General features: G+C 32.9%; 1 protein-coding gene across 3 annotated transcripts; it reads left to right on the top strand.

The window, feature by feature from the left end:
* Positions 1-1,106: 1,106 nt before the first annotated feature.
* LOC106142169 (uncharacterized) lies at positions 1,107-24,878 on the top strand. Of its 3 annotated transcripts, none has more exons than XM_013343843.2 (6): positions 1,107-1,409; positions 17,982-18,138; positions 18,717-19,269; positions 20,521-20,583; positions 21,260-21,412; positions 22,550-24,878. In XM_013343843.2, the coding sequence occupies exons 1-6, from the start codon at positions 1,214-1,216 to the stop codon at positions 22,646-22,648; spliced, it is 1,221 nt and encodes a 406-aa protein (XP_013199297.1). In that variant the 5' UTR covers positions 1,107-1,213; the 3' UTR covers positions 22,649-24,878. The 3 variants fall into 3 exon arrangements, with proteins under 3 accessions (XP_013199297.1, XP_013199298.1, XP_013199299.1); XM_013343844.2 differs by lacking the exon at positions 1,107-1,409 and adding an exon at positions 1,674-1,822; XM_013343845.2 differs by lacking the exon at positions 1,107-1,409 and adding an exon at positions 8,060-8,429.
* Positions 24,879-25,298: the final 420 nt, after the last annotated feature.

Raw genomic sequence — 25,298 nt, forward strand, 5'->3', positions numbered from 1 at the left:
AAATCTAAATAATATTAAGTAATACCTTTTTAGACATTTAGTAAATATTATAATTAAATCAAATTAAACCTGAAGCTAAAACTACTTATAAAAAAGATGATTACTAAAATATTAATGCCTTACTAATTTATTAATTAGTATAACTAGCTGTGTCCGCGACTTCGTCCGTGTGGAATAGTTATTTTGGGCATCATGGAAGCCCTCAAGGATTAATAATTTTCCCCGTTTTTTTTTAAAGATATTTCTTATAATTAACTTATTTAGAATTTTTCAACAAATTTTTTTTCACCCCTTATAAGGTAGGATAAATTATTGTACAGTTACAAAGGCTAATAAATATAATTTTTAAACGAATCAAACGCACTCAAAATTTAGTAAATTAAAAAGGGAATGTAAATTGTTAAAGTTATTATTTAATTATCAAAAATTATTTTATATTGACATTATAATAGTATATTGATTGAAATAAAATACAAGTTTGTTTTTCAAGATGCTTTATAAATTCATAATTGTTAATTTCATTATTAGTTAACTTTAAAATTTATTTTATCATGTATCTACATATATAAATAAATATAATATTTTGATCGCAAAGCATATGATTATATATTTGCTTTGTTATACATATTCCTATATGGTAATATTACGTAACTTATTTTGTTTATTTTTCTAACGCTATCTCGGATATTAGATGTTAATAACTTCCAAATTCTTATGCGATATTATAAGTTTTATTCCGAATGCTAGTGAGTTTCTGTACGACTACAAAAGTGAACTATGCATTTTATTTGTTTAATAAGTCAGTGATAGTGAGCCCGGTCTATTTGTTCGCCGGCGAACGCCATTTTCACTACAAAATAACATTTCTACGGAAATATATGATGTATTTACAATTTTAATTATAGTTGTTTAGTTCCGAGTTAAAATACAATGCGTTGTCACATAGAATCATACTTACAACTTTATTTTTACCCTGAAGAATTATAACATTTTTTATACCGAAGGGGCGTTACCTACTTTAAGGACAACCCAAGTATTATTGAGGTGCAATAGGGGAGAGTTCATTTTGTACGCTCGACACTTTATAGCTCGATGCGCCGTACCGTACCCAGTTCGCCAGTTTCCCGCGGACATTCATACGCGCGCGACGTCCGCTCACGCTATCCGCAAATCCGGAAAATACGTAATTTAATAAAATAGAAAAAAAAACGAAATGGTCCGCACAAGAGACCCCGACGGTGTCAAGAGTAGTTTTATAATATCCGAAGTGCAAAAACGGCCTTGTCTGTTCGATACAAACCATCCGAATTACGGCGACAGGGCCGAGAAGGCTAGGTGCTGGGAGGAGGTTTACGAGAGCGTCGTGCCGAGCTGGTCCACGATGGGTCTACCGGAGAAGTTTGCGGCTGGTATGTAACGCTAAGTATACGATTTGCGTATGTAGGAACAACCGCAGCGAGCGCGTGCGGCGAACCGCGTTTACAAACCGGCCGGGTAGCAATTGTCGCGGGTTTGCGTGTGCTCTTTGTCCATACGCCAGCCGTCGACGGATGCTTTCAAAATTGGAATTATAATGTTTGCGTCGAGACCGCACGTGGTATATGCTCTATAATTTTGTTATGTATTAACGCCGCCATTTTGTTGCGGAAAATTAAAGTTTTTAAATATTATTTTTTTTTATATTTTTGTAAACTCTGCCAGTGTTAAATAGATTAATCGAGCGTGACGTGGTGTTGTTTTGAAAGGAATCGCGATGCGGTCGAGGCGTTGCCTCGTCTCACCTTTTGCGCTATCAACTTAATTTATTAAATCATGACGCGCAGTAAGTTTGCGGTTATTTATTTGTTATTGAATTATAGACATTGACGCTGTTGTAGATCGAATTGATTCGCTCGAGTTGAACATCTTGTGTTTAATTCATTGTGATTTGTCGGTTATTCCCTGAGTTATAGTGTTCACTCGTTATAGTTTATGCTTGGGATTTTTCTTCAACACTAATGAGATTTTAAAACTGGCAGTTTATTCATTAGCAAATGTTGTAATTAGAGAATGTGTAATGGGGACGATGTTATTGTTACAATAGTAATTGCCTACAAATTGATACATTGAGAGCATATTTAAAATAATTAGAGTATTATAGGTCTGATAACAAAATGGCTTGTTGATTGTGTACGCATGCAATATTTCGTCTTCTTCTATCCTATAGGAAGTTGGACATCGTCATGACGATTTTAATTTGATATGTTCCTTTGAAACTTCAAAGTAGGTTGAAAAAGATTTAAAAAAAAAATTATTACTAAATTGCGCAATATTAATTACTATTTATAAACCTTTGTTTTGAGTTTTTTTTTTATTTAATCTTGATTTAAGTATTCTAATAGAATTCAAAGTTATAATTATTACCGTTTCTAAAGTACGATTATGATACCTAGGTGCATGTGCATTGTATTTTAAAACACTAATTAAAAATTAAAAAAAAAATATCGACAATTTCGTTAGGTAACTTAGACCTTTTAGTGGTCACAATAGTCGATTTCTTTTTTTTTCTATTTTGCGTAGCTCGGTGCTGTGTATTATTGATAATTTTTTATCATCCCTTTAAATAATTTAACCAAAAATATCATTTTTTTTATTAAACTAGGTAATAACTCGTCTGCGCAACCACGACCACTCTGACAAGAGTGTTCGACTAAAAAGAAGAATACATTTTCAAATAAATAAAATACCAATAAAATAAAACTAATTAATATGATACCAATAATGAGTCCTACGACTTTGTCATTAAAAAGTATCAATATAATATTAGTAACTAGTTATCGCTTATTATTTCATATATATATAAATATTTTTAGGTACCTAAACAAGGAAAATTTATTTTCTTTAGTTCAGACATATTTCTATCTCATGTTAACCTGTCTTTTTAGCTTAATAAGTTTTAAATTTAATACTAACTATAGTGGAACAGTTATTTTGGGCATCATTGAAGCCCTCAAGGATGAATAATTTTCCCCGTCTTTTTTCACATATTCCATTATATCTTTGCTCCTTATAGTTGCAGCGTGAGCCTAAAGCCCTCCTCGATAAATGGTCTATTCAACGCAAAAATAATTTTTCAATTCCAACCAGTAGTTTCTGAGATTAGCGCGTTCAAACGAACAAACTCTTCAGCATTATAATATTAGTATACATAGATAAACCTATTTATAATCGCGACCTCCGCGATTTTTTAATGTTTTTTTAAAACATTTTGTTGTATTCCGATTATTCTTATTGACATTTTATCATCCTCAAAGCAATCTCCATTGTATGACATATGATACGTTATCTGATTAATGGTAACATGAACTGCCAACGATATATAAACGTCCATATATATACATACATACATATGGTCACGTCCAAATCCCCTGCGGGGCAGACAGAGCCAACAGTCTTGTAAAGACTGAACGGCCACGTTCAGCTATTTGGCTTAATGATAGAATCGATATTCAAATAGTGAAAGGCTGCCAGCCCATCGCCTTAAAAAAGAATCCCAAGTTTTGTAAGCCTATCCCTTGGTCGCCTTTTACGACATCCATGGGAAAGAGATGGAGTGGTCCTATTCTTATTTGTATTGGTGCTTTTAATACATTTATAATACTTTTTCTGCACAAGGTATGATGCTGTAAGTACCTGTTTTTACGCAACATTAATACCTATGTTAGTTTAAGAAATTGTTGTGTCCCAAGATTTTTACAAATTGTGGTTAAACATAATACAATTTTGAACTCAATTGAAGTAGGTATGCCTTTTTTGTATATATATATATATATATTTTAATATTTAGTGAGATCTTTATTTGCTTTTTTTCTTATATTATTTGATATACAATTGCATTATTTTAAATGCGTGTGTTTTAAATTCTTGAAACTTTTTCTTCTTTTATGAAATTCTAACAACAGTACAGGAGGGAAACAGTACTATGTTTCCTATAATATTTGTCAATCGTCTTTTCGGCGGTTTACGAATTTTCGCTGACTTCCGACTTCCAATGAGGTCAGTACAATGCAGATAAGGTCACGTGCCTAAAGATTCAGTTCATCTAATAGTCTACTGATGATGATTCGTTTCGTAAATTTTATTATTGTGATTCTCTACATCATTTAAATAATTGAATTAAAATTAATAAATAAAAAAAAACAAATAAGACTAATAAAAACTCATCTGAACTAATAGAAAAAATGCGGCGTTCATTTCCATACAAAATTATTATAAGGTAACAAAATTATATTACAATACAATACAAAGACGCTTACGTACAATATACTCCGTGGACGCGATACTAAACTAGACGGGCAGCCGAGTCAATAATTGTAATGTTGTACCGATCAAACATAACTCAAACATCGTTACCGGCGCATTACATTGAAGTTTTTATATTACTCTGATCAATAAAGTACCTTCGCGGCGCGCAATGTAGCCGATTGAAGTTCGCCGAGCGTTGAAATGTTCGGTTTATGAGTAGAAGGTCTCGCTTGGCCCCCGCATCTATTGAGTCATGAATACGAACGCCGCAGTTCCCTAGCTGCAATAGGTATTCGCACCGTTTGAATTAAGAACGCACAATTATTTATACGTTTTTTTTCTTCGTAATATTGTCGGTAATTCAAATGCAAACAGCCAGTTTTAATTTCAAAAAGTTAAAAGGTTCACAATTTTTTCTTTTATAGTAACAACAAATGTTGCGTCATGTTTTACAAAAAAAAACTCTAGGAATTTGTAACAATAATTAAATAAAAGGGAACTTAGGTAATTTCTTAGCAGGTACCAAGTAGATAAGGATATACAAAAGCCATTTGACAATGATATCTCATCTTTTCATAGTAACATTGTCGAAATGCGCCTAATAAGTTCTAAGAATATTGATAACGAAATAACCACCTTTATATTATCATTGTTTATAACTTAAAAAAAAAGTACGGTTTGTTTTGTCAGCACAGTTTATTTGCCCTTGTAGGAATTGCATTATTATATGAGACGGTTTTAAAATTTTCTCAAAATATGAATCACTACTTAGTATAAAACAAAGTCGCTATTTTGGTCTGTTAGTCTGTATGCTTAAATCTTTAAAATTACGCAACGGATTTTGATGCGGTTTTTTGTAACAGGTAGAGTGATTCAAGAGGAAGGTTTTTATGTATAAATTTTGCACCCGTGCGAAGCCGGGGCGGGTCGCTAGTTTATTATATTAGCAACCTGTCACTATTTAAATCTCAATTCTATCTTAAAACCAAATAGCTGAACGTGGCCTATCAGTCTTTTCAAGACTTGGCACCGTCTACCCCGCAAAAGATAAAGACGTGACTAAGTATATGTATGTATGTGTGTACCATCCCAGTGTAAACTGTAGCCCATCACCTAAAAGAAGAATCCCAAGTTTATAAGCCTATCCCTTAGTCGCCTTTAAGAATGAGAGAGATGGGAGTGGTCCTATACTTTTTTCTATTAGTGCCGGGAACCACACGGCACTCTGTGTATGTATGTATTTAAACGATATATATTAAGCAAAATTCTATGCAATTTGAAACGTGGCACTCGTCACGTACACAGTAGGTACTTGTAGTACCAGTACTTCTAGTTTAGGTCACCTAGCTTCGGGACTTCAAGTCCTATAAGATTTACTGTTTCACATTCACTTGGCGAAGGAAATATAACGTAAGCAATTATTATGTAGGTAACCGATACCGTCGAGATTGCATGAAGAGAGTTATGAATGTGGATGAAGCGAAGGAAGTGTGCAGAGATCGTGGCAAGTGGAAAGAGGTAGTCACTGCCTACCCCTCCGGGAAAGAGGCGTGATTTTATGTATGTGTGTATGTATGTGTCACTATTTTTACTATTTCCACTTATATTATCGCGTATCAACGCTAAAATGTTTTTTATTTTTAATAATAGTTTAGATATTTTAATGCACCAGTTAGTGCTTCAGACGCTATTAAAGACATCACACACAGCTCTATTGTACTCTAGTTATTTTTTTTATGAATTAAGTTTTTTTAAACCAAGTGTTGCACACAAATAGTTTTTTAAAGTTTTTTCCTATTCTATAAAGCCCGTAAAATATTGTTTAAACGGAGTTTTCTTATTTAGTATGCACAATAATGCACATTCTTTTATGCAAATGTAAAAAAAAATATGTTATTCATATAATATGTAAACTGGTTGTTATAAATTAATAACAAATCATTTTAATTATTGAATTGAGAAGCTCCCCTTTATTTTGAAGTCGGTTAATTATTAAAAATATAAATTACGAATGCGCTAGCATTCACAGAAGCGTTAAGTTGAGCAAAAATAAGTAAAACAAAATGGCGGCTTGTACCACCATTACGGTTGTTAATTATCTCGCCTCTATCTACTCAATAACGTTGAGGTTATAATTATCGAATATATCTATATCTGTGGACGCCGTGCGCACAGCAAAAAAAAATCACGACAATTTCCCTTCCCGCGAATATTATGGGAAATTCTTATATATAAGGATCCTACATGCCAAATTTCAAATCTATAAAAATAAAATATATACGGGACAAATCACACAGATTGAGTTAGCCTCGAAGTAAGTTCGAAACTTGTGTAACGATATACTAACTCGATGATACTATGTTTTATAATAAATACTTATATACATAGATAAACGTCCAAGACCAAGGCCAATCAGAGAAAGTTCGTTTCTCATAATGCCATCAGTCAGTCAATTAGTCATAATCTTGCTTAACTAAGATTCACAATATGTATAAAACGACTCGCCACTCATATCGAACGGGGAAAAAACAATAATTTATCCTATTCCAGATAAGGAATTTTCCGGTATAATTTTAATACTCGTATTAGTACATACATCTAAATCTTTTTTAATTTTATTGTTATTTTGATCTCAAATTTATCATGTCCCTGACGAATTTTAGATTTAAAGATGAATATTTCGGGTTTATTTTTAGGCAGGTTAAATATATTTTGTTGTTTATCAAGAAAGTATCTTTGATTTAAAAAAAATGTTTTTATTCCTCTGATACATATTTTGTAATTTTTTTTTTAAAGATTATTTACTTTCCCATTCGAATTTTAATTTCTTAAATTTTATGTTATATGACATAATAAGTTTTATAAATTAAGTAAAAATTTAAAAAAAACAATTCTTTTTTTAATTAGAAATAATTTTCCTGCTATTTTTGAATTTCGAATGCGTCCGCTGAGTCATGCCATTCAGTACGCCCCAGTGTCTTGCGGTTGGCTCGGCGGACGCACGTAAGTATAACATTGATCGTGTATGTACCATATTATCTATTTCTATTTATAACCATAAATGCCGTGATATTATAAAGTATATGACATTAAAATTCCAATTGTGCATTTGGTTTTTTTAATTTATTGTTTTCAATTATTTCTTCCAATTATTCTCTCTGTTAGTTTAACTTTATTGACGTTATAACAGCGCACGTATTTAAAATAATTTTTATATTCAGTAAAATAAAACTATGCCTTTTATTTACATTAATATTTCATTTAAAAAAAAAACAGTGTGAATTCACGTCTCTATCTCTTACGAGGTAGGTAGAGTCTTAAAAAGACGAAAGGCTAAAAAATAAATATAATAATTTTGAATGTTAAAAATAAACCGTTCTATTTAACTTTTTGCTAATCTGTTTATTGTTTTTATCTTTTATCACAACGTGAGCTGATTTCCATGATTAAATCACTACTGAGAATACATTGATATTCCTGTCTCTTTCTAAATTACTCAATATTGCAAGACTACACCAAAACACAGCGCCTTTTCGTTCTTTGTAACGTCAAATGAGTATATTTACTTTGCGTGACATTCGTCTTGACTCTATGGTACCTATTTTATGAATTTATAAAATAAAATAAACACATAAAATTACATATTGTTCAATTACACGTCCACATAACTGGTTACAGTGCGGCATAGTGAAATAACCGCAGTCATTATTGCTGTGGATGATAAAATTTTATCGTTTAAAACTCTAAGAATATATAGTGGCTCTGAAAATGTATAGGTCGTACCGCACCGCTCATTGGCAGACACTAGTCGAGTCAGTGCCTCGCGATCGCTAGCATTCGAGAATGTCTTCTGAGCGCTCGCGTAACAATAACGTTGCAGGGGAGCGGAAAAACGAATGATTCGTTCCATATTTGAACATTTAAATTATTAAAAAAATTAAATAGCATAATTTTTTTGTCATTTTAGTTTTTTCAAACGCCATTCTGGAGATTGACGTAACATTTGAATTGGGAATCCGCGATACAGATTATTTTAACAAATGAAAAAAAAATATATGTGATAACAAAACAGATTCTAGTGATTGTATTGTGCCAGTGTTGATTAAAATAACGCCGATAAATAGGAATTCCTTAGCAGATAATGGGTTCGTATATTGTTTTAAAGTTTTTTTTTTAATATTGTAACAGCGCGGATAACGAGACGAACGAGTGAATTTTGTGAGTCATTAGCCTCAATCGAAGTGAAGGACACTCCCAATATTAGAAACTTAAATAATAAATTTGTATTTTATTAGTGTATTCATAGTGAGATGTTTGTTTTCTTAAATTCAAAATTTTTAATTGTAGGATTCTTCATATCGATTAATAATTATCATGTCTTTTGGTTTCAACATCATTGGTTGACTTCAAATAAATAATTTAAAACTAAGTTTACTGCCGCTTCCAAAACGTCAGTGCAGAAGAAGATTATTCATATTATTTAACGTACAATTATATATTTTTTTCTATTCACCTAATTATACAAAGTTAAAATTGTTACATAAGAATGATTTGATCAAATACAATTTTTTTTTTATATTTTACTAATGAATTTAATTTTCTTTTTCGATGTAAAAATATCCGTATCTAGTCGTCATGTTGAAAAAACTAAATAAAAGCTTTTAATAAAAATAAAGAAAGCCATTGATAGGGTTTCCGACCGCGGTGGAAGTATTTGTTTCTTCTGGTTTTTTTTTCGGTTCCGATAAAGTAATAACCAAATTTTAATATTTTTAATACATTTAAGATGTTATCTGTAATTTAATTATATATATATATATATATATATATATATATATATATATATATAAACATATAAACGTAACGTAATTTTATTGTTATTTATAATACTTTTCGGACATAATCATCAATTATTGTATGTGAGTATATATATATATATATATATATATAATATATATATATATATATATATATATATAATATATATATATATATAATATATATATATATATAAACATATAAACGTAACGTAATTTTATTGTTATTTATAATACTTTTCGGACATAATCATCAATTATTGTATGTGAGTAAATTAGGATATGTAAAAATAAACAATTCAAGAAATTCAATTGAAAACGATTCAAGTAATTACTGAAGAAAATATGAAAGATGATTTAATTTAATTAAAGAAATCAGTTAATTCCATTTACTTTTGTTTAGTACTTACGTCAAAAATGTGAATAATGAGTTTTGCAATTATAATTAAAGCCGTGTGGTTACCGGCACTAATACAAAAAAGAATAGGATCACTCCATCTCTTTCCCATGGATGTCGTAAAAGGCGACTAAGGGACAGGCTTACAAACTTGGGTTTCTTTTTTTAGGCGATGGGCTAGCAACATTTCACTATTTGGATCTCAATTCTATCATTAAGCCAAATAGCTGAACGTGGCCTCTTTTCAAGACTGTTGGCTCTGTCTATCCCACAAGGGATATAGACGTAACCATAAATGTATGTATATGTAATTATAATAATTAACAAAGTAAGTGAACACATATTTTAATTTGTTAGTCACATGACGATTTGTCGTCAAACGTTAAAGATAACGTTTCTAGTACTTACTAATATTAATTATATTTACCTAATTATAATTGAACATGTAATTTGGATACACGTTGTTCTAACTGAAAACAAAATACCTACGTCTAGGCGATGGGCTAGCAACCTGTCACTATTTAAATCTCAATTCCACTATTTAGCACTTAATATATACTTTCAATCAGTGCATACTTCTTTCGCGTCATTCCCATTCTTCATTGTCTCCATGAAAAACTCATATTATGTTTATTTACGATACAAAAATGTTTATACGATTTTAAATCTTATCACTTTGTATGAAAATCAATTTTATTTATTGCCAAATATTCGTCAATTTTGATATAATATTTTGTTGCGACATTAATCGCGAATCGAAAAACACCCAAAAGTTTAAAATTATTGTTGTATGTAGCATACATAATTCTTTTATATTTTGTTTAATGCAATATAAATTAAACACAACAATTTTCTATCTTATTACTAGTTTAAAAATGTATCAAAAATAAAAAAAAACTTTTTTTTCTAATCTACCTACTGTTTTGTTTAAACCAATTAAATGTTAAGAAAAATAAATACATTACGGTCATGGAGAAATGAAATAAAAGGAAACGATTATATAATATAGTCGCCTGTGTAAATAGGAGTATATTTACATTAAACTAGAGGCCGCCCGCGACTTCGTCCGCGTGGAATCAATTCCGCGGGAACTCCGGGATAAAAAAGGTAGCCTATCTGTTATATGTATATCTGGGTCTTCAGCTACTTAGGTACATACCAAATTTCATCGTAATGGGTTCAGTAGTTTTTGCGTGAAAGAGTAAAAAACATCCATCCAACCTGACATACAAACTTTCGCATTTATTATATTAGTAGGATATTGTTATTATGATGTCTTATTTCCTGCCTACTAAGATTTTTTGCGAAGCTCAGGAGGAATACTTTCTAGGAATCAATAAGCTGACATTGATTTTCATTATAACTGGGGCTTAATGTTTCTGCTTTATGATATGAAATATATATATATATATATATATATATATATATATATATATATATATATATATATAAACAGTTAATATATATATATATATATATATATATATTTTAACTGTTTATTTAATATATACATTTCTTTAGTCAAATCAGAAATCCCTCGCGAGGAAGACAGAGAACAACATACATACATAAAATCACGCCCTTTTTCCCGGAGGAGTAGGCAGAGACTACATCTTTTCACTTGCTACGATCTCAACACACTTTTTTCGCTTCATCCACATTTTGCCAGGACGTCTTTTAAATTTGATCAAGATACGTTCGTCTAGGCTTTCATGATAAATGAACTCTCCACGTGACCAAACCATCTTAACATACCCTTTTTCTATTCCTGTTACGAGTAGGTACTACATTTTCTTTCAAATCACAACATTACCCCATTCATCACCCAAAATTTAGTCGGGATCCCTTTCATTCGACTAATTATTTTTGTCCTATTTTAGTTTGGCATAACGAGTTACGCATACTATTTTTTGTCATATAAGTTTTTTGGCATAATTGATTTTGGCATACTATTTTAATAGGCATAAATATAGTTTAGACTAATTTATTTTTTGCGCGGAGCAGATGTAGTGTAATGCGCTATAAGGAGAGTATTTCCTAGGTTAGGTTAGGTTATGCTAATATTAGGTATGCTTAAAGAAATATGCCTAAAAAGTTATGCTAAATAATACATACATATAATCACGTCTATATCCCTTGCGGGGTAGACAGAGCCAACTGTCTTGTAAAGACTGATAGGCCACGTTCAGCTATTTGGCTTTAGGATAGAATTGAGATTCAAATAGTGACAGGTTGCTAGCCCATTGCCTAAAAAAGAATCTCAAGTATGTAAGCCTATCACTTAGTCGCCTTTTACGACATCCATGGGAAAGAGATGGAGTGGTCCCATTCTTTTTTGTATTGGTGCCGGGAACCACACGGCGCGGCTAAATAATATTATGCGTAACAATTATTAGGCTAAACAAAGGTATGCCATATAAAATTGTGTGTTAAAATTGTGACACAGAATTTTATGCTAATAGATAGAGAACCGAATTAGTCATCTGTCATATAATTACAGCCTCTCCTGTAAATTCCCGCTTAAACCTGTTGCAAGCCGCGTGCATCCACAGTCTGTCCGTGCCCTAACATGATTATAGACCCACCCATTGGACGGTAATGCCACGAAGCGCTGGCAGGAAACAGTGTTAAAAAGCAATCTTTAAATTTAATTTATTAAGCGAGATCGGTCTATTTTTTTTTTTTTATTTTATAAATGGAATTCGATTTTGTTATGTGCCTGATATTTTTTTCTATATGTTTTTTTTTTCAAAATTTTTATTCATTATTATAGGATACTTCATATCGCTTAATACTTGTCAAAACGTATGGTTTAACAACATTGGTTGACGTCAAATAAATTACTTAAAAACTAAGTTTACTGCCGCTTCCAAGGCAGAGTTAGTGCAGAAGAAGCGGTAACACACTGCACTGCAGCATTTTCTTCAACAACGTCAACTTCACAATATCAATTAAACTTAGAATAGAATGTGGACGAGAGAATACATTTTTTTCTAAATGGAATTCGATTTTGTTATGTGCCCAATATTTTTTTTTGTTATAGATGATAAATCAGAAGAAATCTATGTGAATAGAATATGTTTTTCAGTGGCTGACAGACAAAACAGTCCAGGTCAAGTAATTTTAAATTTGTCACTTAGGCTCTTTATGTGGTCTACTGGTGTACCTGGTATAGACGGGAGTCGCTTCGTGTTAAAACCTGACACACCCAATACAGGATCCGTTGTCAAAGGCGTGCCCCGGGCTCCTCTCCCAGAGTGGTGAGGATGCAACCGGGACTGAAGCCGGGAGGAAATAAATAATTATATATAAATAAAATACGAGAAAAGCCGCGGATAAAATTAATAAGTAATCTTTCCGATAGAAGTGCCGTGTGGTTCCCGGCACCAATAGAAAAAAAGAATAGGACCACTCCATCTCTTTCCGATGGATGTCGTAAATAGCGACTAAGGGATAGGCTTATAAACTTGTGATTCTTCCTTTAACCGATGGGCTAGCAACCTGTCACTATTTGAATCTCAATTCTATCTTAAAGACAAACAGCTGAACCCGGCCTATCAGTCTTTTCAATACTGTCGGCTCTGTCTACCTCGCAAGAGATATAGACGTGATTATATGTATGTATTGTTATTTAAAATTAGTATATTATGAAACACTCGTCTATCCTTGAAATAGGACAGTGCTTACTAGTAAGTACCGCATCCCACGTGCTTCTAAGATGATGCTGCAAATTATGGTGGGCGGTCATCTCTTGTCTCACGTTTTGAAAAGTCGATGATATTTAAATTAATTATCTGTCTTTAGTCTGTATCTCTCAAGGGTAGGCAGAGCTGTCGATCTTGATAAGATTGAAAGACCTCGTTCAACTTTTTGGTTTGATGACGGAATTGAGATTCGAATAGTGACAGGTTGCTAGCCCATCGCCCAAAAAAAGGATGCCAAGTTTATGAGCCTTAGCCTTACCCTTAGTCGCCTTTTACGATTTCCATAGGGAAGAGATGGAGTGGTCCTTTTATTTTTGCTATAGGTTCCCACAAGGCACAAAACTACCCGCGTAATGTTATGATTCAATGTTATTTTTCATGAATCGGTGTATGTATGAATAAGTAAAATGAAGATAATATTACAATTCTCAAGTGTTCACATCAAAGCACTCATTTATACATCAGTAACCATTCATACACCAAGTGGCTTAAATTATAGGTCCTAAATTATAGTCCTTTAATGTAACCCCGGTATTCATCTATACTAATATTATAAAGCTGAAGAGTTTGTTTGTTTGAACGCGCTAATCACAGGAACTTCTGGTTCGAATTGAAAAATTATTTTTGCGTCGAATAAACAATTTATCGAGGAAGGCTTCAGGCTATACAACATCACGCTGCAACTATAAGGAGCGAAGAAATAATGGAATATGTGAAATGAAAAAGGGGAAAATTATTCATCATTGAGGGCTTCAATGATGCCCATAATAACTATTCCACGCGGACGAAGTCGCAGGCACAGCTAGTCTTATATATAAAATTCTCGTGTCACAATGTTCGTTGCCTCCTCCTCTCCGAAACGGCTTGACCGATTCACATGAAATTTTGTGAGCATATTAAGTAAGTCTGAGAATCGGCCAACATCTATTTTTTATACACCTTAGTGATAAGGGTTGTCCACACTTATCACTTTTTTTTTTACTAGAAATTCCTTAAAATTATTTATATGGCAAAACAACGTTTGCCGGGACAGCTAGTTTATTTATATAATCACGTCTACATCCCTTGCGAAGTAGACAGTGCCTTGAAAGGACTGACAGGCCACGTTCGGCTGTTAGGTGTATTGATAGAATTGAGGTTCAAATAGTGACAGATTGCCATCGTCTAAAAGACAATCCCAAATGTATAATACTAACCTTTAGTCGCCTTTTTTATATTGGTGCCGGGAACGGTACACGGCTAAAACTATGTATACCTAGATATTTTATAAATTTCATTGAAATCTGTTTAGACGTGAAAGACGGACAAACAAACAAACACACTTTAACGTCGACAATATTAGTATGGATAACATGATAATATTTTACCTATAATAAACATTATTGACCGTTCAAAATTTTTTATCGCAAAAAATATCTTTCATACATACATATGGTCACGTCTATATCACTTGCGGGGTAGACAGAGCCAACAGACTGAATGGCCACGTTCAGCTATTTGGCTTAATGATAGAATTGAGATTCAAATACCGACAGGTTGCCAGCCCGTCGCCTAAAAAAGAATCCCAAGTTTGTAAGCCTATCCTTTAGTCGCCTTTTACAACGTCCATGGGAAAGAGATGGAGTGATCCTATTCTTTTTTGTATTGGCGCCGGGAACCACACGGCAAATCTCTTTCAGCTGTCGAAAATAACGAATTGTTTCGTGTCATACGATTTTGTGTATACTTAACACGGCGGGTGTAAATTGTACACGTATCACTGATATGGATAGTTTCTGATAGGGAAAGAGGCGTGATTTTTATGTATGTATGTATGTATCACTGATATGCTATCACTATGATATTATATCAGTTAGTTATAATAATAACTCCACAGTTAAATTGCTTAGTTTGTTTTGTCAGTTAAAATGTGAGCTAAACTTTTTGAAAATAGAAATCGTTTTTTTTTTAATAATTTCACAAACATACATATAATCACGTCTGTATGTTAAATTATTTATTATCGATCTGTATCATACATATAATTATTATTTATTTATAATTATTTTGTGTTACTCTTGTTATTCCTCTACCAAAAATCCAGTAGAAATCGGAGGGCACAACAAACATATTATAGTTATAAAGCGGTCGTTATACTACGGCCTTCACCTTCCGATGAAGACGTGTTTTTTTCTGCGAAATGCGCAAATAAGGAGTGCTTTATCGTTAAAAAGTTTTACAAATCTCTCAATATCTCTTTCCCGTGGATGTCGTAAAAGGTGACTAAGGGCTAGGCATATATACTTGAGATTATTCTTATAGGCGATGGGCTAGCAACCTGTCATTATATGAATCACAATTCTATCATTGAGCCTTACATCTGTACGTGGCCTTTCTATTCTCTACTCTGCTTGGCTCTGTCTATCCCGTAAGGAATACAGACGTGATTATAGATGTGTATATGTATATGATATATATGATGTGTATAGTGATGTGATTTGATTAAAGACTATGATGAGAATAATGGGAGTATATTTATACGTAGAACGTAATAATACCATATGTATGTGCTTAGAATTATTAGAAGCAATATCTTAGTTTAAAATTATACCGACCAACGACATCGAATTTTCATGTATTAAATTAAGAGTATTTTCTTCTTAATTCAATTTTATTTTATTTATGTATTTATTTATTTTATCGCTTAAATGTTCACATAAGGATGATATTACAATATTTGCAGTTGCATGCATGTACTCAATAGTATAATAGAGTGATACAGTAGTCTAATAACTTATATTTTGACATCTGTCAATGTCAATATTTAACATTTGTACACACTAGCCTTAACCTCCAGTTGTAAGCTACTTTAATTTATCTTCATAACCAATCTTCTCGAAATTTGAACATTCATTTAATGACATAATCATAATGTTGACATTTTGCATAATACGCATTTAATTTTTGTAAAAAAAAAAGTTAAATTTGGGCCAGGCAACAAAAAAATAAATAATTTCAATTTTGTTATCTATTACAATTCGATTTATTAACGGAAGTTTTATTTATGTATGTAAATTTTGCCCAAGACAACAGAAATTTTGCCATAAAATCGAATAAATTATTTAAATTTTTGTTAAATATTACAATTCGATTAATTAAACGAAAACTAAATAGATTAGTGTTAATTTTAACTCATTGTTTTTTTTTTTCGCTCAACGAAAACATTTCTTAGAACAAGGTCATGAGAAATATTTTAAGAGTTCATTCCAAATGCGTATATATTTGATGCGTACGTAGATCGCATATCAACAATTTTTGTTTGCGTTACATACAAAAACAATATTTTTTTGCATAAAAATATTTATGTACACAAATTGACGACACATCAAACCGTGACAACGCCGAATAATTATTTTTTTTGTTGTACTTTTCATAATAAAAAAAAATATCCCTTATGTAAATGTTATAATATTAAATATCTACACACATTGAGGTGACTCAGAATTTTTAACTCTACACTTAAGAGACAATTTAAAAAAAAGAAAACTATTTTTTTCTAATTTTTCACAAATTACAAGTCGATCCTCAAAATCAATTAAAATATCACACGTAAGAAAGCGTATATTCCCAAAGCGTTACATGTACTCGTACATACATATATATAAACATCGTCACTCGACCTTCAACTTGACTAAACTGGCTCTGCGAGACGAAGCTATGATGTTATTGCGTGTATAATAACGTATTCTAAAAGTGATAATATACATACTCTTACGTTTTGAATAGCAAATTATTGTTTGTCTGTTATTCATATATGTTTAAGTATATTTGATGTGATGAAACGGGGTTTGATACATATTATAATTAGGTCGTTTGACTTATGCATCGTATGTATCTATACTATACTAAATATTATAAAGCTGAAGAGTTTGTTTGTTTGTTTGAACGCGCTAATCTCAGGAACTACTGTTTCGAATTGAAAAATTCTTTTTGTGTTGAATAGACCATTTATCGAGGAAGGCTTTAGGCTATATTTAATCACGGTGCAACTTTTAGAGGCGAAGAAATAACAGAAAATGTGAAAAAATAACGGGGAAAGTTATTCATCCTTGAGGGCTTCAATGATGCCCAAAATAACTATTTCACGCGTACGAAGTCGCGGACACAGCTATTCTTATATGTATATAACATTATATATATTTATTTAAATATATTGCTTTGGAGCGTCGCTCGTTGGCTGAATCGGTAAGGTTTGCGGTTAAAATGCGTGACGCGCGTGAAAGAAATAACATACAATCATGTCCATATCCCTTGCGGGGTAGACAGAGCCAAAACAGTCTTGAAAAGGCTAATAGGCCACGTTAAGCTGTTTGGCTTAATGATAGAATTGAGATTCAAATAGTGACAGGTTGCTAGTCTGTCGCCTAAAAAAGAATCCCAAGTTTGTAAGCCTATCCCTTAGTCGCCTTTTACCACATTCATGGGAAAGAGATGGAGTGATCCTATTCTTTCTTTATATATATATATACTAGCGACCCGCCATATATGTATATATACTAGCGACCCGCCCCGGCTTCGCACGGGTGCAAAATTCGGAAAAATTATACATAAAAACCTTCCTCTTGAATCACTCTACCTATTACAAAAAACCGCATCAAAATCCGTTGCGTAATTTTAAAGATTTAAGCATACAGACAAACAGACTAATATAGCGACTTTGTTTTATACTATGTAGTGATATATATGTTTTAGAGTATACAATAAACATACTAATGTGTTAAACACATGTTTTGTCAACAGGCAAAGACGTCCAGAAGAGATGGCGGTCTATACGTGACTCGTACACGAAGGCCTACAGGCAGGGCAAGTGTGTGCCGCCTGAAATGTGCGCCCCGGGCTCCCGACGCTATCAGCACCACAAGCAGATGGCGTTCTTGCTGAATGCACTTAAAAACAAGTAAGTACTTAATTATACATACATATGTACATGTGATCACGTCTATGTCCCTTGCGGGGTGGACAGAGACGACAGTCTTTAAAAGCATATGTACATATAATAAAAACAAGTAATTATATTGTACATACATACATATGTACATATAATCATCGTCTATGTCCCTTGCGGGGTAGACGGAGACAACTGTCTTGAAAAGATTGATAGGCCACGCTCAGCTGTTTGGCTTAATGAAAGAATTGAGATTCAAATAGTGACAGGTTGCTAGCCCATCGCCTAAAAAAGAATCCCAAGTTTGTAAGCCTATCCCTTAGTCACATTTTACGACATCTATGAGAAAGAGATGAAGTGTTCCTATTTATATTATTATTTTTTTAATTTGGTTTGATATCGCTCCGCAATGTCAATAAAATAAGTACTATTAGGTTCTCTTGGGTAAACTTTGAATTGTAAAGCTGCGAATTTTAATATCTATCGAATTTTCAAACAAATATAAAAATTCATCTTGATAAAAATGTTTGGATCATTGATACAAGTGTAAGCGTTTAAGTAACATCGTTTTTTCTATTTCTATTTTTCAGAAAACCGCGATTCGCACAGGACAAATACGAATCATTCTCGGAAGTGTCAAACTCTTCGCATCCACCACCCGAAGATATAATTAAAATAAAAAACGAATCCATAGACATACCGCTAGATTTAAAAACCAAACCGGACATCCCGGAGAGACCAGAGACAATGGACAAATCCACATCGACTGACGCACAAGATATAAAAATCGAGATGCCAACGTCTGAAATCAAAATCGACGCTAATTCGATCTTACCGGAAGACCATTTCGACGATGACAAACTGTTTATGAATTCATTAGTGCCGTTTTTCAAAAAAATGAATGACGATACGAGGTTGAAATGCCGTATTGAAGTGTTGAAGACAATTAGATACGCCCTGCAAGGTCACAAGTGTTTTCAAACGCTCAAACTGGACGAAGATAGCTTCTTCACGAGCAAAAACAGCAGGTTGTGTAAAGATGAACCGGGCGATAACAACATGAACACATCCAAGTCTAGCGAGTCCAAATTGTCTATGGTCACAAGGTCTGCCGATGGTACAAGGACAACGAGGAAACGGAAGGTATGCCTATATTGTCTATGTTTTGCATATTTTGCCTTTATTTATTTATTTGTTTAAACTTTATTTCTATAAGACACAAAATAATCTATACCAATATTATAAAGCTGAAGAGTTTGTTTGTTTGAACGCGATAATCTCAGGAACTACTAGTTCGAATTGAATTTTTTTTTTTGTGTTGAATAAACCATTTATCGAGAAGGGCTTTAGGCTTTATAACATCACGCTGCCACTTTTAGGAGCGAAGAAATAATGGAAAATGTGAAAAATAAACGGGGAAAGTTATTCATCCTTGAGGGCTTCAATGATGTCCTAAAATAACTATTCCACGCGGACGAAGTTACGGGCACAGCTAGATTAATTATAATAATTAATATAAGACGACTAAGATATAGGCTAATAAACTTAGGATTATTCTTTTAAATGATGGGCTAGCGACCTGTCACTATTTCAATATCAATAGCGATGAAGAATGAAGGTCTTAAATAATATAAAAATAAGTAAACATGATAGAATACACGTAATGAAATACATTACAGTTTAAATTTTGACGCTATAAATAAATAATTTCATTCAAAGTACGACGGGAAAGTCCATTTTGAAAATTCAAAATTTTATAAAATAAAAAAACTATGCCATCAGTGAATTAATAAATTATGGAATAACTTTTATTAAACCATCATAAATGTACATAACAGGTTTTTTTAATATATTTTTTTTAATACTCTACTATTTGGACTCGCCCAAATAATGTGTTATGTACATAGTTATATCTCAGGCATTTTTTTGTTTATTCACGCGATTACGAGTATTTTACCAATGTTTTAATTGATTAGAAACTAAATTAATAAATTACTAAAACAAACAAATTAGTCATCATGCCTATTCCGTCATTTAAGCGATTTGCTGAACGTGGTCTGTTCAAGACCGTTGACTCTGTCTGCCCCGCAAGGGATATAGACGTGACCATAGAATAGAATAGATTTATTTTCAAAATTGGATACAAGGTATCACTTTTTGACGTCACATAACTTAAATCTAATTATAACTACTACGCGCTTCCAAAGCGGACGAAGAAGCGGCGGAACAAACTACACTGCATTTTCACCGGACGTCAATTTACAAATATAGATCTCTTAAATCTAAATCGTGGACGAATGCACATATTGTCTACATTGAGAAAACATGAATGAATGTAGATCCAATATGTATGTATGTATGTATGTATGTATTAATTGTTTGTAACTCCCCCAGGGTAGGTCGCCATCCCCACTCCCTGTTCCGGCAAAAAAACGCGGCCCGGGTCGTCCTAGAAAGGTAAGTTTGTAGTTATTTTAGTGCCGTGTGGTTCCCGGCACCAATAGAAAAAAAGTATAGGACCACTTCATCTCTTCTTTCCCATGGATGTCGTAAAAGGCGAATAAGGGATAAGCTTATACACTTGGGATTATTCTTTTGAGGCGATTGGCTAGCAACCTGTCACTATTTGAAGCTCAATTCTATCTTAAAGCCAAATAGCTGAGCGTGGCCTATCGGTCTTTTCAAGACTGTTGGCTCTGTCTACCCCGCAAGGGATATAGACGTGATTATATGATTACATAGTATATGTATGCTTTTAAAAGTTCCGAAAGGCACTGTCCGACCCGTAAGGGATAAATACATGTTATTTGTGAAAGTGTTCCATTTACTCGAGTACAAAATAAAGTAATTATTAATTAATATTGTTGACGGCCTGTGTGGCGCAGCGGTAGTGCGCTAGTCTGTGACACCGGAGGTCCCGGGTTCGAATCTCGGCCAGGGCATGATGAGAAACGAACTTTTTCTGATTGGCCTGGGTCTTGGATGTTTATCTATATAAGTAGATATTAATTATAAAAATATAATATCGTTAAGTTAGTATCTCGTAACACAAGTCTCGAACTCACTTCGAGGCCAACTCAATCTGTGTAATTTGTCCCGTATATATTTATATTGCTATCTCATTCATCAACAGATCCGTCTCCCCCCATCGGATTCAGACGAGGAACAGGCGGCGAAGAAACGGCCGAAATTGAAGGTGGCGCCGATAGAGCCTCTCTCGGAGATGGACGACATTTTAACCAGCGTCAGCAGAGTCGATCAATTGTCAACACCGTTGTTTATGAAGGTAAGCATACATCCTACTACTATTATAAAGGCGAAAGTTTGTATGGATGTATGGATGTTTGTTACTCTTTCACGCAAAAACTACTGACCCGATTACCATGAAATTTGGTATGTAGGTAGCTGAAGACCCAGAATAACACATAGGCTACTTTTTATCCCAGAGTTCCCGCGGGATTGATAGGGTTTCCATGCGGACGAAGTCGCGGGCGGCCTCTAGTACATATATACATATGGTCGCGTCCATATCCCTTGCGGGGTAGACAGAGCCAACAGTCTTGAAAAGACTGATAGGCCACGTTCAGCTGTTTGGCTTAATGATAGAATTGAGATTCAAATAGTGACAGGTTGCTGGCCCATCGCCTAAAAATAAGAATCCCAAGTTTGTAAGCCTATCCCTTAGTCGCCTTTTACGACATCCATGGGAAAGAGATGGAGTGGTCCTATTCTTTTTTGGTATTGGTCCCGGGAACCACACGGCATGAAGATAAGATTAACTTGAATCTTCTCAGCCGCCTGAGCGCTGATCAGATAACAGATACCCATTAATGCTACTCTTTCTATGTCAACAAATGTCCAATATACCCAATTATGGAAATTTTTGCTAACTAAACACATCTATATTAATATTAAAAAGCTGAAGAGTTTGTTTGTTTGTTTGAACGCGCTAATCTCAGGAACGACGGACGGGTTCGAATTGAAAAATTATTTTTGTGTTGAATAGACCATTTATCGAGGAAGGCTTAAGGCTATATAACATCACGCTGCAACTATTAGGAGCGAAGAAATAATGGAAAATGTGAAAAAAACGGGGGAAAATTATTCATCCTTGAGGGCTTCAATGATGCACAAATTAACTATTCCACGCGGACCAAGTCGCAGAATTCCATCGACCTAAAACTCATTATAATCAAATCAAAATTTAAATTCATTATTATGGTAAATTTTGAACGTCAATAAATTATGTTCACATCTTTTGGTTTCACAACATTGATTGACGTCGAATAAATAAATTTAGTATATAATAAATTACATTAAACTAAGTTTAGTGCCGTTTCCAAAGCGATATTGCTGAAGGAGCGGCAACAAACTGCACTGCAGCACGCGCACTTTCATTGACCTGTCATTACGTTGATTCCAGGTGTACAATCTCAGCCGTTCAGTGCCTTCTAAACCCACACGGCTCGCCGACGCAATGGAGGAAACCGTATCGTTGGATCCTAAAACACAACCTTGTTAAACTAGTTTCTAAGTTAAAAAACATTTAACGGATATTTAGAAAATAAAGTGTGTAGCGTTTTAGACTGCAAACTTTGAAGAACATAGTACATGCATATGGTCACGTCTATAACCCTTGCGGGGTAGACAGAGCCAACAGTCTTGGAAAGACTGAATGGCCACGCTCGGCTGTTGGCTGGCTTAATGATAGAATTGAGATTCAAATAGTGACAGGTTGCTGGCCCGTCGCCTGAAAGAAGAATCCCAAGTTTGTAAGCCTATCACTTAGCCTATTGAATATCATACAAATGTTATTTGTTTTGTTTCCATTTACCAGCGATATGTTGGATTTCTTCAAGTGGTTTTTGATAATGTAGGTGTTCTTTGACTTGGCGAATTTTCATTTAACTGTCTGTTTTTTTTTTTTTTGAAACTACATAATAAGCTTAGATAATCGTGTATAACTCCTATTGTGTCCTTTTTTCTATTTCGAAACCCAATGAATCGTTTGGAAATGAAAACGAAAATTTTATTAAAATTTGAAGTTATTTAAAAGAAACAAAATTGATTTCCAAAGAATTTGGTTGAGGAAAAAAGCTGACGAATGTTATATTCTTGGGAATCTTTAATCGTGTAAAATATAAGTTGAACTTGGAAACATTTGGAAAATTAATTCCGGTCCGATTAAATTCCCAATTAGAAACGTCATGCCTTGAAAATGTTAAATTGATTGGTCGCCTAGAATGACTTTGATGTCAGGATACATCTAGTGCATCAATTTCTCATATCACTGTAGTGTAAGGTAATGTATAATTATAGATAGTAATTTTAATAAGAAAATGTGATATAGCATATATTTGGCCATGTATGTTTAAACTGTTATGTATCAATAATGGCTTATTGTGTAACCAGATTTTTTTATACATTTCAAACATCAAATTCAAAACTCAAAATTTTTATTCATTATTATAGGATACTTCATATCGCTTAATAATTGTCAAATTTTTTGGTTTCACAACATTGGTTGACGTCACATTTATTATTTAAAACTAAGTTTACTGCCGCTTCCAAGGCGTCAGTGCAGAAGAAGCGGTAACAAACTGCACTGCAGCATTTTCTACAACAACGTCAACTTCACAAATATCCAAACGTAAATAATATGTTTGATGCAACTTAAGTCATGAAGCCCATTGTCACTTCACTCGTACTGTGGTGTAGTGGTTATATTAATGCCTCTTTACTTTAAGTTCAGAGTTCGATCTGAGATCAGGACATATAAAGATGGATGATGTGATATATTCTGGTATAGTGAGGTTTGTACTAATATATTGTTTTTAAAAAAATACAGTAAAGTTAGGGTTGAGTTTTATTTTTATTTATTTTATGTAATGTATTTGAGACTTGAGCTTGTGTGCGTTATTTCAAATAAATCTTTCATTCATTCATCCATTCAATAATTTTTGAAACATGTTCCAAACTTATTTTGAGGCTAGCTCAATCAGTTAGATTTTTCTGTACACCTACATAAATAAATAAATATATACGGGACAACACAGATTGAATTAGTCTCGAAGTGAGTTCGAAACTTGTGTTACGAGATACTAACTCAACGATACTACTTATTGTAATAAATACATATATAGATAAACATCCAAGACCCAGGTCAATTAGAAATTGTTCGTTTCTCAACATGCCCTGGCCGGGATTCGAACCGAAATATTATTTGTCTGGTTACCAAATAGCTTTGTTGATATAATTAAAAAAAGTCAAAGGGATTAAGTACAATATTATTATCTTTAAGTGAAAGAAATAGATTATCTATAAGTAAGAAATATCTTAGTCGAAAAGGCCTTGCCTGATTATCATTATGTTATTTACCAGGACAAAAATTAAGTGTCTTACGTAATGTCTCATAAACTTAATGAATTTAAATCATACAAAGTTTATTTTGATGGCTTCGTTTACCTGTGTTATTATTCTGAAATACAATATCCACTAAACTACACGAAATGAAAATTTACACTTGGTAGGTACAATAATTATCCAAACTTGACATTCGTGGCAAGGCACGCGTCAAAAACTATCGCCGTTTCGTTTTTTTGTTGTGACGTGAAAAGGGACAGCGATAGATTTGCGCGCGAAACTGCTTCGAACTCTATATAATTTCATATTAAAAAAAAACCGTCGTTTGGTGGATATGACAATTTAAAATTTTTGTACAGGTTATAAAATATAGCTTTAAGTTTAGTGTATAGGATTAAAAATTTAATGAAATCGAAACGATATTAGAAAACAGGTGTATTAAAAATTTGTACATTCCAACTAATATTGTAAAGACAATAAATGATATTTTACAATTGTATGACTGTCAAATAAATGATTTTCTTAAAAATATATGATTTTTATTTTATTATATTATTACATACATATATATAAAAAGTTATTAATAATAACTTTTTATAGATGTAAGTCACCAACTAACACAACATAAACTTTTATAAATATGCCGTCTGGAATTGTTAATACTTAACAATTAAGGAATAGTTTTAATTGCATAGCAAATTTTTATTGGGCATCCACACATATTATTTTGTAAACAAAAAATTTTATTAAATTACTTACTATCCCGTTCTATACTACTAAAACGAGCAATATTTGTACCATCTCGAAAA

The sequence above is a fragment of the Amyelois transitella genome, chromosome 27, assembly GCF_032362555.1.
Source record: "Amyelois transitella isolate CPQ chromosome 27, ilAmyTran1.1, whole genome shotgun sequence".
In the NCBI taxonomy this organism is placed as follows: Eukaryota; Metazoa; Arthropoda; class Insecta; order Lepidoptera; family Pyralidae; genus Amyelois; species Amyelois transitella.